The 12,421-nt window shown below is 40.2% G+C and overlaps 1 protein-coding gene across 1 annotated transcript; it reads left to right on the forward strand.

Moving 5' to 3' along the window:
• The first annotated feature begins 127 nt into the window (after positions 1-127).
• LOC104132191 (1,25-dihydroxyvitamin D(3) 24-hydroxylase, mitochondrial) lies at positions 128-6,379 on the forward strand. Its single transcript, XM_009645443.2, has 9 exons — positions 128-214; positions 933-1,029; positions 2,264-2,355; positions 3,139-3,250; positions 4,651-4,796; positions 5,104-5,270; positions 5,459-5,537; positions 5,965-6,159; positions 6,269-6,379. The coding sequence occupies exons 1-9, from the start codon at positions 170-172 to the stop codon at positions 6,377-6,379; spliced, it is 1,044 nt and encodes a 347-aa protein (XP_009643738.1). The 5' UTR covers positions 128-169.
• Positions 6,380-12,421: the final 6,042 nt, after the last annotated feature.

Genomic DNA, 12,421 nt, shown 5'->3' on the forward strand with positions numbered 1-12,421 from the left:
GGTGCGGGGAAGGCGCCCGGCGATGCCTTGTCGCAGACGGCGCGGGCTTGGGGATTTGTCTGCTTGCTTTCTTCTTTAAGCCTTTGTGTTTTCAGCCTCGCTGTTTTTAATTCACTCTAGGGAAGGAAAAGACTGGCAGAGGGTGAGAAGTGCCTTTCAGAAGAAATTAATGAAACCCAGGGAAGTTGCGAAACTGGACACCACAATCAATGAGGTACTGCGCTTTGAGAAATTCTTTCTCTCTCCCCAGTCCCCTGGAAACCTGGGAAGTAAAAGCAGATCAAGTGACCCCAGGTTTACCTGGAGAGCTGTTGATCTGCTCTACAGTGGTAAAACTGTGAGTTAGTACTCTGAAATCGTTCAGGGAATAGTAAGTACAGTCTGATTATCAGGGTCTGACCAAAAGTGAGACCACACAGAAGCCTATAGGTGAGATTGTCTGTCTCCACAGAACAGTAGGATGATTCCACAATGATACAGGGTCCTGCAAACAGAGTTTTTGCTTACTTTTCTTGCATTCAGTGGAGTTTTTTTGCCTTTAGTGCTTCATCCTTGTGTTCCTCATGTCAGGGAACACCTCCCTCCTCAACCTCTGTGTTCATCATTGAGTGTGAGGAGCATCTGTGATAAACAGCCTAATCCTCTTTATTGTGAAACTCCAGTATTATCCCCGTGTCAGACTGAAGCATTTCATCCCTGTGGAGGAAAGCTCAGTTCATCGAAGTACAAGCAGTAGTAGTGAGAGAGTCATGTAAAATCCAAACATATGTTAAACAGGGGGAAATTGAATCTTGTTCAAAGAACAGAAGCGTTCCTCTCTTATGTGTGATTGTTACCTATTTAAAAGACAGTTGAAATGTTAAATTACACAGGATTTTTATTAGTTGATGTCATTTTATTCCTTTCTTTTCTCTCTTCTCTCCACCACTTAGGTCCTGGAGGACTTCATGCACAGAATAGATGATATTTGTAACGACAAAGGACAAATAGAGGATGTCTATTCAGAATTCAACAAATGGTCATTTGAAAGTAAGTTGGTTTTTGCCTGAGAATGGTATGCGTTTTCCACCTGCCGTGGTATTTCAGTTAAAGTACGATCAGTGGTGACAGTGTAGGCTGGTTATTTCCAAACTATCAGCTACAATATCATGGAAAGTGGGTTGCAGAAAAGCCAGGGGACCATTGGTGCACATTCAGAATTCATCAGCATCTGTACAAACTCTTCAATTCTGTCAGGTTATCTATGTGGCTTGTAAAAAAAAAAATCAAACGTTAATAGTGACTTATAAATCCAAAACCTGGGGGAATCACAGTGCATTTATCTAGAGTGGGATCAGATAGCACGTGACCATTTTTGTCCATCTGATACTTGTTATTCAGTAGCAGCACAAGGTCAATGAAATGATCCAGGAACAGTGAACAAGTACTCATTGTAGACAAGGGTTGGAAAATCCCATTTAAAATGTTTACATTGGGATTGAGAAGCGCTGGAATAAGTTACCAAGACAGGAGCCTCCATCTTTAGAAACCTTTCAGCGTACAGTAAGGAACCATCTGCCAGGAATGACTTAGGGCAGAAGAAACTGTATCAGTGGTTCCCACAAGGAGGGATGGTTGGGTATAGTGCGTAACTGAACGAGCTCTGCCAGACCTGTCTGCTCTTTGCTGGCTCATCTCAGCAACCCGTGTACTGAGTTCTTGAAAATGTTTTAATTTTTTTTTTTTTCCACTGTAGTGGTGATGGCTGCTTTTGGAAAGGGAGAAATAGGGAGTGATAGCTTTGAAGGGAAAAAAAAAAAGAAAAAGAGCAAATGGAGAGAGGTGGACGCTGGTGGAGTGTGGGATGCTGCCAGTGTTTGCAAGTGGTTTCTGGCTGTGGAAAGGGCTGGGAGACACTGGACTTGATGGCCTCTTCAGGTCCCATTTTCCTGCAACTCAGTTCTCTTCAGCAGCTTTGCCAAATAACTGACTTGCCAAATATGCTAGCCATGCTTGACAGAATGATCTGCTGCTCGTGAGGGGATGGGTGGTGATTCTTATTTGTGAAGAGAGTGCTACTGTAAGGGCATCTTAGCTAGATATACTGCCACCCGGGTCTGAGGCAAGCGTGCAGAACGTGTTTTGAAGTGCTGCTCTCACAGATGTGTATCATAGAACAGAGACCCATTCTTCCGAAGGATGATCCAAGCCATTCCTTGACAATAAATGGGGGACACCGTGCAACCTTTTGTTTATATTATTTAATGATAATATTGCTTAACAGGTATCTGCCTGGTGCTGTATGGAAAGAGGTTTGGTCTCCTACAGCAGGATGTAGAAGAAGAAAGTTTGAACTTCATCAAAGCTGTAAAAACGGTATGGAAGAATCTTTACCGGGGGTGTAGTGAATTTCTACCCTTACTACTAATGAGAGGGGACCAATTTAAATGGGTCACCAGAAAAAAGAAGCTCAGGCTTCTGTGCTACATGTGTATTGGCAGCCTTGCACATCCAAGGCGACACTTACATGAGCAATGCTAGTACTGACCATCTGACTGCCCCACTTATGAAATGCCTCAATCTGTAGGGGAAAAACGCTGCATGGACATCAGGGTAATCCTGGAAATAGAGTTGTCAGGTTGGTTGGTTAACTTTCCTCTCCCTTTGAGGCACCTGTTGTGCAACGCTGCTATTAGTTGGGTGGGACTCAGAGTTGTGTGGGACTGTGCAAATACGCTGGATCTGGAGGTTAGTCATTCCTGCAAGCATACCTGCTGTGCATCTTGCTGCAACTTGGGCTCCAGTGATACATATCTGCCTAATTTTAGCCATTTAAAAGATAGGCATCTAGCCTAGCCTAGTTTTTTAGCTCCATCTGTTGTCAAGGAAGAGAGAGGCGCTGCCAAAGGGTGGCTTGTCCCATTTTAAAACAGGTGCCTAAAATAGATAGGATGAACCACCCACTAGAGAAGCCTCCTATCCTCCACTGGCTGTCCCTAATTTTTAGGTGGATACAGTCTAAGTAGGTTGAGACCCATCTTTTCTGGCCAGAATCTTGACTTCCTGAAAATTGCCTCCTACTTCACGGTCTTAATTTTGATCACAGACTGCAAGTACATAGATTAAAGAAAGATTTCAAAAACTCTTTCTCCACCACAGATGATGGCTACTTTTGGAATGATGATGGTGACCCCTGTGGAACTTCACAAGGGTCTGAACACAAAAGTCTGGCAAGCTCATACTAAAGCATGGGATGATATATTCAAAACAGGTTATTTCTTTTGACATGATTTCTCTCCTTACCCTTCTGCTCTGTGTCCTACTTGGTGGAATTAACTTTCTTCGTTCTTGCCACTGCCCTATGCTGCTGCTAATTGCCGCCTCCAGCACAGGTTGAGACACCTTTGCTGCAGCTAACCACAAACCTATTCCAAGCACAGGAGCACTCTTCTCTTATGACTAACACTTAGCTCTGGTTGTGGGGCAATACCGCATCCCCAGGGAAGCCCCAGAAATTTGGAAGCCAGCAACATCATGAGTCCACTTTAATCTGTCATAAAAGTAAATAGCTAGAAAGTGTATAATCTCTTTGAAGGCAAAGTATACGAGTGAGAAAAGGGACCTCCCTCAGAGGGACCTCAAAGGGAGTTATTTTCTTGAGAAACAAGAATTTTATATGCAACAAAAGCCCGTTTGCTAAAAAAAGAAATTACAGGTTTTCTGAACAACCTGGAATATAGTCCTAAATTTTAAAAACAGAAGGAATTTAAATCATAAGGTACAGTTTGGCTTTTTGGCAACATTTTCTGTCTATTTAAGATGAATTGGCCTTCAAGGTTACAAAAATTACTCTTAATTCCAGATACGAAGTTAAGTTTATATTTTTCAATATTTTGCTAGACAGGGACAGTTATAGCTAAAGATTAACAAAGATTTGGCACTTGGATGATTGTAATGCTAAGTGATATATTTTTCCTAGGTATTTGAGTACTTGATACTTCAGGAGTTTTGGTCATGCCAGCCACACATGCACTTACTGTATTGCTTCTTAGTTTATGGGTTTCAGGAAAGACACTTTAAACCAGTTTTGTTCAGAAAAACCAGTCTGACACCCTCACTTGACATGAAAAGCTCCTTACTAGGAACTGGACTTAACAATCGGGATATTCATGAGAAAGGGTGGGCAAAGTCTAGTTCTCTATATTTAAAAAAAAAAAAAAGGCATGTAGAAATTTGACATTTATTTTTGCCTTCTCCTAGTAAATCAAAGGCTTAAATTTTCCCTCAGGGAGTCTGAGTGCTAAGTCTCTTTGATATTTTTAACACCTTGATCCCCTTTGAAAATTCAACCTAATAAATTTTACACGCTTGTATTTCTGTTTGCTAAATATTTCAGTCAACACATCACCGATTTCCTTTCCTAATTTAAAAAAGCAGAATTCCAAATGGTTTGCAGGAGCTTTCTCTGTTCAGAAGTTATTTTTGTGACCGAGTTCTTTGTTTAAAGAGTGAAAATACCATTATTTACTCAGTATAGTGCTCGTTGCTTGAAAAAAGAGCACAGCTTGGTATCCTCTTTCAAAATCCTGCATCTAAGATGTATTTTTGCTTTTATTTTTATAGTATTTTTAGTGATTTTCCATTAATTATCTCCTGCTTCTCCCTCCCCAGCCAAGCACTCAATTGACTGTCGGCTGGAAAAACACTCTGCAAACCCTCAGGAGGATTTCCTGTGTGACATCTATTCTGGAGGACAACTTTCCAAGAAGGAGCTGTACGCTGCCATTGCCGAGCTCCAGATTGCTGGAGTTGAAACGGTAAACCTGACTTTCCGAGAGCTTGTTAAAATTAACGTCCTTCCAACTCCCTGCTTTCTTCCATAATATCTGAGCGTGAGCTAATCCTGTAGTTGCTTCGGTGGCCTAAATGCGAGTGAATTTTTACCTGAAATCGCTAGATTCTTTCTTCTGTTCTTTACTCCTAGAGAACAACTGGGGTGGCTCATAATCCCTTAGGTTTACAAAATACCGTAAGGCAGTGACCAGCCGTAAATGTTGCTTTTGGCAACATCTTGTTTCCAACACCAAAAATGGAGGTCTTACATTTCTTTTTGGTTTGTTTCAGACAGCCAATAGTTTACTGTGGGCTTTGTATAACATTTCACGCAATCCACATGTTCAGCAGAAGCTTTTCCAGGAAATACAGAGTGGTTTGGCTGCTAATGAGAGTCCAAGTGCTGAGAATTTGAAGAATATGCCTTACCTAAAAGCATGTCTGAAAGAATCCATGAGGTAAAACTCTCAAATAATTTGCAAAAAGAAAAATGATCACAGTTTTTTACCAGCTAGTGTGTACTAGGGAGAAAGAATTTTCTAGCATATAAAACTTTGTTCACCTTGTTATTTAGGGTAAACTATGATAGATACAGGAAGAAAAAAAAATGCTGGAATTCTAACCCATTTTGTTTCTCTCATTGCAGATTAACACCCTCGGTGCCATTTACCACTCGCACCATCGACACAGAAATGGTTCTGGGAGATTATGTACTGCCCAAAGGGGTAAGTCAATTAATTTAGCTTATTAGAATATTTTGTCGTTGATTAACTGTCCTGTAAGCCACTGAAGTTGGTCATATTTCATTCTCAAAATGACTTTGCCAAAGGATGAGTCCAAGGATAAGGAATGAGAAATTCACACCAAGAATTCCCGTAAACTGGAAAATGATACCTGCCTGCACTGCTGTTGGATTTAGACAGGAATATTTTGGTGTGCTATTTCAAAAAACTTTTTCAAACTTCCCAATGTTTTTCTGAGGAAACTATGACATTTTCTGTGTTTGCATTAATCTTCAGAGAATTACATGATATCTTCTGAGGAAACTGCCTCGCCTTTACTGTTGCATTATTTTTTTCCATTAAAAAGCTGATTCATTTGGTAGCTCTAAGCCAATTTGTAACAAGACTCTCTCTATTGCTTTGTTTATAGACTGTACTAATGATAAATAGTTATGCCCTGGGTTGCAATGAAGAATACTTTAATGGCTGGACTCAGTTTAGACCAGAGCGCTGGTTTCAGAAGAACTTAATAAATCCTTTTTCTCATGTTCCATTTGGCATTGGGAAGAGGATGTGCATTGGGCGCCGCTTAGCAGAGCTACAGCTTCACTTGGCCGTTTGCTGGGTAAATACTCTAAAATGGCATTCTGTATGCCATGTCTGGTTGTTCAACACTGAACTTGATCAGAAGATCTAGATGGCAAAGCATGCTAACTGGAATGTTTGTGTTTCAGCTCATTCGCAAATACCAAATTGTAGCGACTGACAACAAACCAGTAGAAACACTCCATTCAGGAACACTGATTCCCAGCCGGGAGCTTCCCATTGCATTTCACAGACGGTAAGGTATGTGCATAAGGGTCTCCTGAGTACACGAGACTTTTCTTTGAACCTCATTTAGAATGTTAATAGAACTGCGAGTGTAAGAGAACAGATGTTTTTCTAAGCTTTATTCTCACAATGTGAGGTTTATTAAACGCCACCACATTTTGTTACTTTTAACAGAAAAATATTCTATGTACTAAGAAGACAAATTTTGTATGGCTTCTGGCTCTGAAGTTAGCTGTCTGGTTTTAAACTCCAAGAGAGCGTGTCTTCTGTGCATGATGCAGATCAGAAATGGGGAACCCAAAATGTATATACTGTTGGAGAAAGTAATAGCCACTATTTTGTTATAATATAACTTCTCCACTTAATTTCTAGAAGATATTTCCTGAAAAATAGCATTTGATTTTGAGCATCAATGTACAGGTTAAAAAGAAAATGCCCTAGTGAAGGAATAGTATACCAGGGCTCTACAGAATTTGGACTAGAGAACTTGATTTTAGGCAGAAGGACAAAAAAAAGAAGCATCTATTTGTAAATAGTCATGCAATGTTGAAACTTGCTATACATTTTTGGTTAAAAAAAATTGAATGGAAGATTTTCTCTGCTCCCAAGCTTATACAAATAAGCTAACAAAAAAGCTTTTCTGTATAAAAATCTAAATTGGAAAACTGGGTCATTTATCTAGAATTAAGTCCTCAAATTAGAAATCAAGTGACATTTAAATACTATGGGAGTTTTTTTTTTTTGCTGGCCAACACCACAGGAAAGAATCACCCAACATAATCTGAGTAAGAGTGTGAATTCCATTAACTCCTTTAACTGAAGTTTGTTCAGTGCTATTTGCTTTTAAATAATCGATAGCGATATAGATTCTTTTTCTCTTTAATACAGCTTGCAGAAAATAAATGACAACCCTGTTGCTGCCTTCTCTGAAAAAAACATACATTGACTGGGAAAGCCAAAGCCTATGGTGACCGGTGGAGAAACTGCAACACACATCCCTTGAACAATCGCTGAGCCAGAAATAGTATCAATGAAAGCTCCCATACTGTTTTATTGGAAAATGTGGTTAGTTAGTTCATCTGTACTTAGCAATGTTAGGAAAGAAAAATACCATGCACGTTCATAAACCTATGCAAATATACTGATTTAGTGCAGCTGAGGGACTGTACAGGATAGAGCTTGATAATGAGCTGTGGAGTGCTATGTGTAGTTCTTCTTAGTGCACAGTGAATTTATTATAGCCTCAAGCTGTTCAACAGGCTAGCTTGAAAAGAGCTGGTTTCCAGTTTGTGGGTATCATATAGGACACCTGGGGGAACGACAGCCACGACTGAACCGGTCCTGTTAGCTCAGAGTTGAAGAGCTTTGAGAAGTCAGTTTAAGGGATAAAAAATTTGCTGAGTCCTTATCAAATTACCAATGTCAAGAATTAAACTGAGAAGTAAGATGGCAGTCTATAATAACACTAACAACAGGGCTTAAAAATCAGGGTAATGAAAGAAATATGCTTTCCCTAATGTTATTCACTCCCTTCACAAAAGGGAAAATAAGGACAAAGGTATATAACAGGATTTATTCCTCATGCCTGCACAGTACTTAGATTTGGACGATTGCAATACTGTGTCTGTCACATACTCTGCTCGTATACATAAAGTGTTTCATGCCTCCAACTCCAACACAAAACATTTTATCACACCTTTATTGTAAAACCTTAGTGGCCTTTTATTGCATGGAAGGCCTTATCCGTAAATGGAATCACTGGAATCCTATGGGTTCTGCCACTATTAAATGATGATTATCCTAACAGGATAGTTACTTCATCAGTTGTGTAATGTAAAATGTATGTGTCAAAGAACCACGGGAAATAAGGATCCTAACCATTTCAGAGAGGTCTGTTTCTTGTGGAGATTTCAATACCTGTATCTAAAGGTTAAAGTTGTCACTGCCCTTCATGCAATACTGTGTGTTAGCTCTTACGGTCACTAGTGTATTTTTCCCATGATGCAGTTTCAAGTACAGGTTTATATATATAAACGTGAAAGGTTTTGGGTTTTTTTTTACGTTCTGAAAGGATACAAGTTCTTAGCACTTGTTGGTCTGTCTCCTGAGGTTTTTTTGTTTGTTTTCCTCTGCTGTTATACTCAGACATGTAAATGTAGCCATATTACGATGTGTAAAGCAATTTGTGTGTTATCTGAATCTTTCTAGTCAATTTGGTAATAGCCAATTTTGTAATAAAATAAAGATTTCTATTTTTTTTCTATAAATAGTCTTCCATAGTTTGTTGCAAAGTCTTTGTAGCATTACAGAAATCTTGTCTTTCATGGTAACTTCTTGCAAAAAAATTGCTGCGGTGCTTCCATCCCTCTGCTTCATATCCTCAGTGGGTTTGAAGTTCTACAAAATCGAGTTACTTTAATTCAACACTGAAAAAATTCTGCTTAATGATACCCCCAAGCTGCTTGATTGTATGCTATAACCACACCTTGGCTGGGAAACTTTGCAAAGCCCAGCTCATGGCGGGAGGGCATAGTGGGCACTGCCTGGCGCAGGGCCAGCCCGGGGAGCTGCATCCCAGGGTAACAAGTGCAGGGGAGTTCAGCCCTGCAGCACAGAGCTTTGCTGTCAAACTCCTTTTGTGCCATTAATCTTCTTGCCATTCCTTCAATCCAGGCTAGCCCTAGTATTCAGGAATGTGTTAAATCCATGCCTACAGTCCCTTTCCTCCGTATAATCCTATCAGACCTCAGTGAATGCAAGCTTCCTACAACAGTAGCACAGTCTGAGCGTGTTCCTCCCCAGCGTGCACAATACTGAGGTCTCCAGAGATGGGACTGTTACATTTCTCTGCTATTATGACAAGATAAAATCAGTATAAAGTTTTGAGGAAAGATGAAAACAGTTTGAACCTTTGCAGGATGAAAAGAAATGATGTATGTTAAAAAAAAAGCCATCCACCCAGCACTGTGACTGACAGCCTGATGGCTACGCAAAGAGCAAATCTGACAGTTATCAGAACCATCCTGTCTTTGCCAAGTGAAGGCTGCCTCCGGCTGAGTGAATGACGGTGTAATGAAAACCGTACAGCACTATGTGAGAATATCGCTTTTCTGAACGCATACTTCAGAGACACTGGAGTTTGTGCTGCTGAAGCTAACCTGACGGCCGGGAGCATCCCAGAGCCCTGGGAAGGTGGGCTGGGAGACCATAGGTGCTCACCTGATCCCCGGGGAGATTTGGTAGATTGTGCTAAGGTGCAAGACTGCGTGGGGAGATCTACCCAAGCTGCTACAACAACAGTACACACTAAGTCTCTCCTTATAGTATTCTAAACTACTGTTACTCCATTAGAGCCAATGGAGTTGTGCCAATATGAAACAAGTGTTAACAGAAAATCGGGACTATTGTTCAATCCCAGGCATATCACTTTGCTTACAAATGCTCCGATGATTTAACTTTTAAAGACAACCAAAGAGAGCAGGTGTTATCTAGTTGAACTGACCTTGACAGCCTCGTTACCTGCTATTTCGAAATCCTTTATTGCTTCTGTATAGTAAATCACCGGTTCATGCTTACCAGAGTGCTTATTATTTTAGCTATTTAAATTTCGTGGACTCAAAGATCTAGACAAGTGTTGCTCTGAGTAAGGTTTTGACCAGCTCTTTACAAGCTGAGGTACAAGTGTGTGCTGTCTTCTGCATTGCTAAAAGTACAATAACCACTGACCTGGAAAATTTTGTTCCGGAAGCTTTGTAGATTTTCAGGTTCCTGAAGTTTTCAAAGAACTTCATTAACCTGCTACCTCAAAGTAAATGTCCAAAGCAATTTACTTAGGAAATAGGTAATTATCAAACTACACAGATAATGAATGACCAAGCCAGACTTGCACATTAAGAAACCCGTATGGCTTTCTTTTTCTCGTATTTCAGAAGTATGAAGAACAGCATGATGCTTCTGAGATTAATAAATGTCTATGAAACCTTTTGCCTGTGGTCAGCTGGATACATTCACTTCAGTTCTTTGCCTCTTTGAAATGATTTGCTCATTCGGAATTACTTATTAAAAGACAATGACAACGCTGCTTCCCTCTTATAATTTCCTACAGTTAATCCTCAGAGGAAGATAGTTGGATCGTAAAATGAATGGAATTAATTGGCCTCCACATTAACTTTCTCGACAAGGAAGTGAATGAGGTTTACATACCCAAAAGGAAGTTAATTCTGTTCAGGCTTTAGGCATGTTAGTGGGGATGATACAGACAAAGCTGGAGCCAACTCATCTGCGCCTTTTTTATGAATAAAGAATGCCAGTTTTCAGGACTGGCAATCTGGCATTTTTCATATATGTTCTGTTCATTATAAACTGGCTGTTCTGTAGTATGCTCTGAGTCAGTCTCTGCTTACACCTTTCAGTGCTGAGATTAGATGACAGATAATGTGTTCTAGTTTGTTTTCTTCCACACTGAGAAGGTTCTTTGTTCAACAACCAGAGGTAGAATTCATGTCGGTGTCAGTGCTGACTTCAACTGTTGGGCGAAATAACCCAAGCTCTACAAAATTAATTCTGCAAAATGTTAATAGCTAAAGTTCCTTTCAGGACAAATTTTAAGAGAGCAACTCAGCAGATGCTTGATTTTAAATATGTGAAACATCATCTTGACCTCAGCAGGACTGCGTGTGTATGTGTGGGGGTTTTAATGCATTATCGCTTTCTATAAAAAGAGAAAGTTTAACATTTTCCAGCACATCTTTTGTGGCATCCATATCCAAAATTCATGTAAGGGTTGTAGCTTTAGAAGAAAAAGCTGCCTTTTTACTTCAGATAATTGAAACAAAGGGCCTATTGAGGTTGAAACCACAAGCAGACTCATTAATCTCCTACCCTGGATGTGTGTGCTGTTCTGATAACTTGTGGATTGATATACCATAGTGTGGGTGGCTGCATTCAAATTTTTTTGATGTGTCCTTCCAGGCATGGCTTGGGAAAAGGTATGAATATTACATTATGAAACTGAGCATTATGTTTATTCACTTACTTACATTTATTCTTGGGTATTTCTGAGTATCATCTTTCAAGAGAGTGAAAAACACGGGGATGCTAAATTGTCACAGAAACAGCCCATGTCCTGACCTTTCTAGGGATGCTGCTGACGCTCTGCTCTCTTGTACTCAGGGCTGCAATCCCACTGCCTTAAATCCCTGTCACACCAAGGTATAAACCAGGAATACATTTGTTGAAACTGAGAAGTGTAAACTAACATGAAAGTGGTATCAGCCACTACAGAATTGGTACAATTCTTTGGGTGGGGAAGTATAACTGGTACAGATGGAGACTGCTCTTAGGATCTGGTTCAACGTTACAGTGTACTTTTTTCAAGACAGCTCAACTCTCCATGTGAATATTACCGTTCTCTTATTTCTTGTCTATTTACCCAGAAGAGCATTAACACCTCATACAATACCTACCTGGACCCTTCTATGTTCCTATAGTCATCTTTGCTAGCTGAGGAAGGACTACATTGACTTTTAACTCTTGTCCATACCTTTTGTCTCAGCTCTACAACCAGTAGCCTGTGGCTTTGGAGTAACATAAAAAGTTAAAATTAAGCTACAGTATTTGGATCCAGAAGGAGTTTTAGAAATCTTTACATTGAGGGGTTTGGATGGAGCTGAACGCTTATGGAGCAATCCTCCCCCTGATAAGGAAAGCAACAATGAGATTTCTTTATGAGAACAAATATTTTTCTCCAAGGGAGAATGTCAAAACAAGTGTGGAATGGAATGCATTTTATAATCAGGGTAAATTATACTTTGCTTTCCTGGGCATGTTCCTCTCGAACAAGTTCAAACCCTTTGCCTCTAATTGTTAAGTGTGTTGAATGAACTCCAGGCACCGCATGTCAGAGGAGCAGGGAAGGCAGCGGAGGCAGCAGCTGGCAGGGAGCACAACAAGGCAATAAAGGGGAACTCTGAGTATGAGAGTTACCCCTTGGTCTTCCCAAATTGGCATGCACGTTTATGATACTTTACCCTCCACTATCAACTTCGGTGCCCAGA

Source organism: Egretta garzetta, unplaced genomic scaffold (assembly GCF_000687185.1).
Source record: "Egretta garzetta isolate BGI_Z169 unplaced genomic scaffold, ASM68718v1 scaffold188, whole genome shotgun sequence".
NCBI classification, from domain to species: Eukaryota; Metazoa; Chordata; class Aves; order Pelecaniformes; family Ardeidae; genus Egretta; species Egretta garzetta.

What these genes read in the sequence shown, in the direction of transcription:
- LOC104132191 (XM_009645443.2), top strand. Translation starts at nt 170, where the DNA reads ATGAAACCCAGGGAAGTTGCGAAACTGGACACCACAATCAATGAG. An exon ending in TCATCAAAGCTGTAAAAACG is followed by an intron (nt 2,356 to 3,138) that starts GTATGGAAGAAT and finishes TCTCCACCACAG; the next exon opens with ATGATGGCTACTTTTGGAAT. An exon ending in TGTCTGAAAGAATCCATGAG is followed by an intron (nt 5,271 to 5,458) that starts GTAAAACTCTCA and finishes CTCTCATTGCAG; the next exon opens with ATTAACACCCTCGGTGCCAT.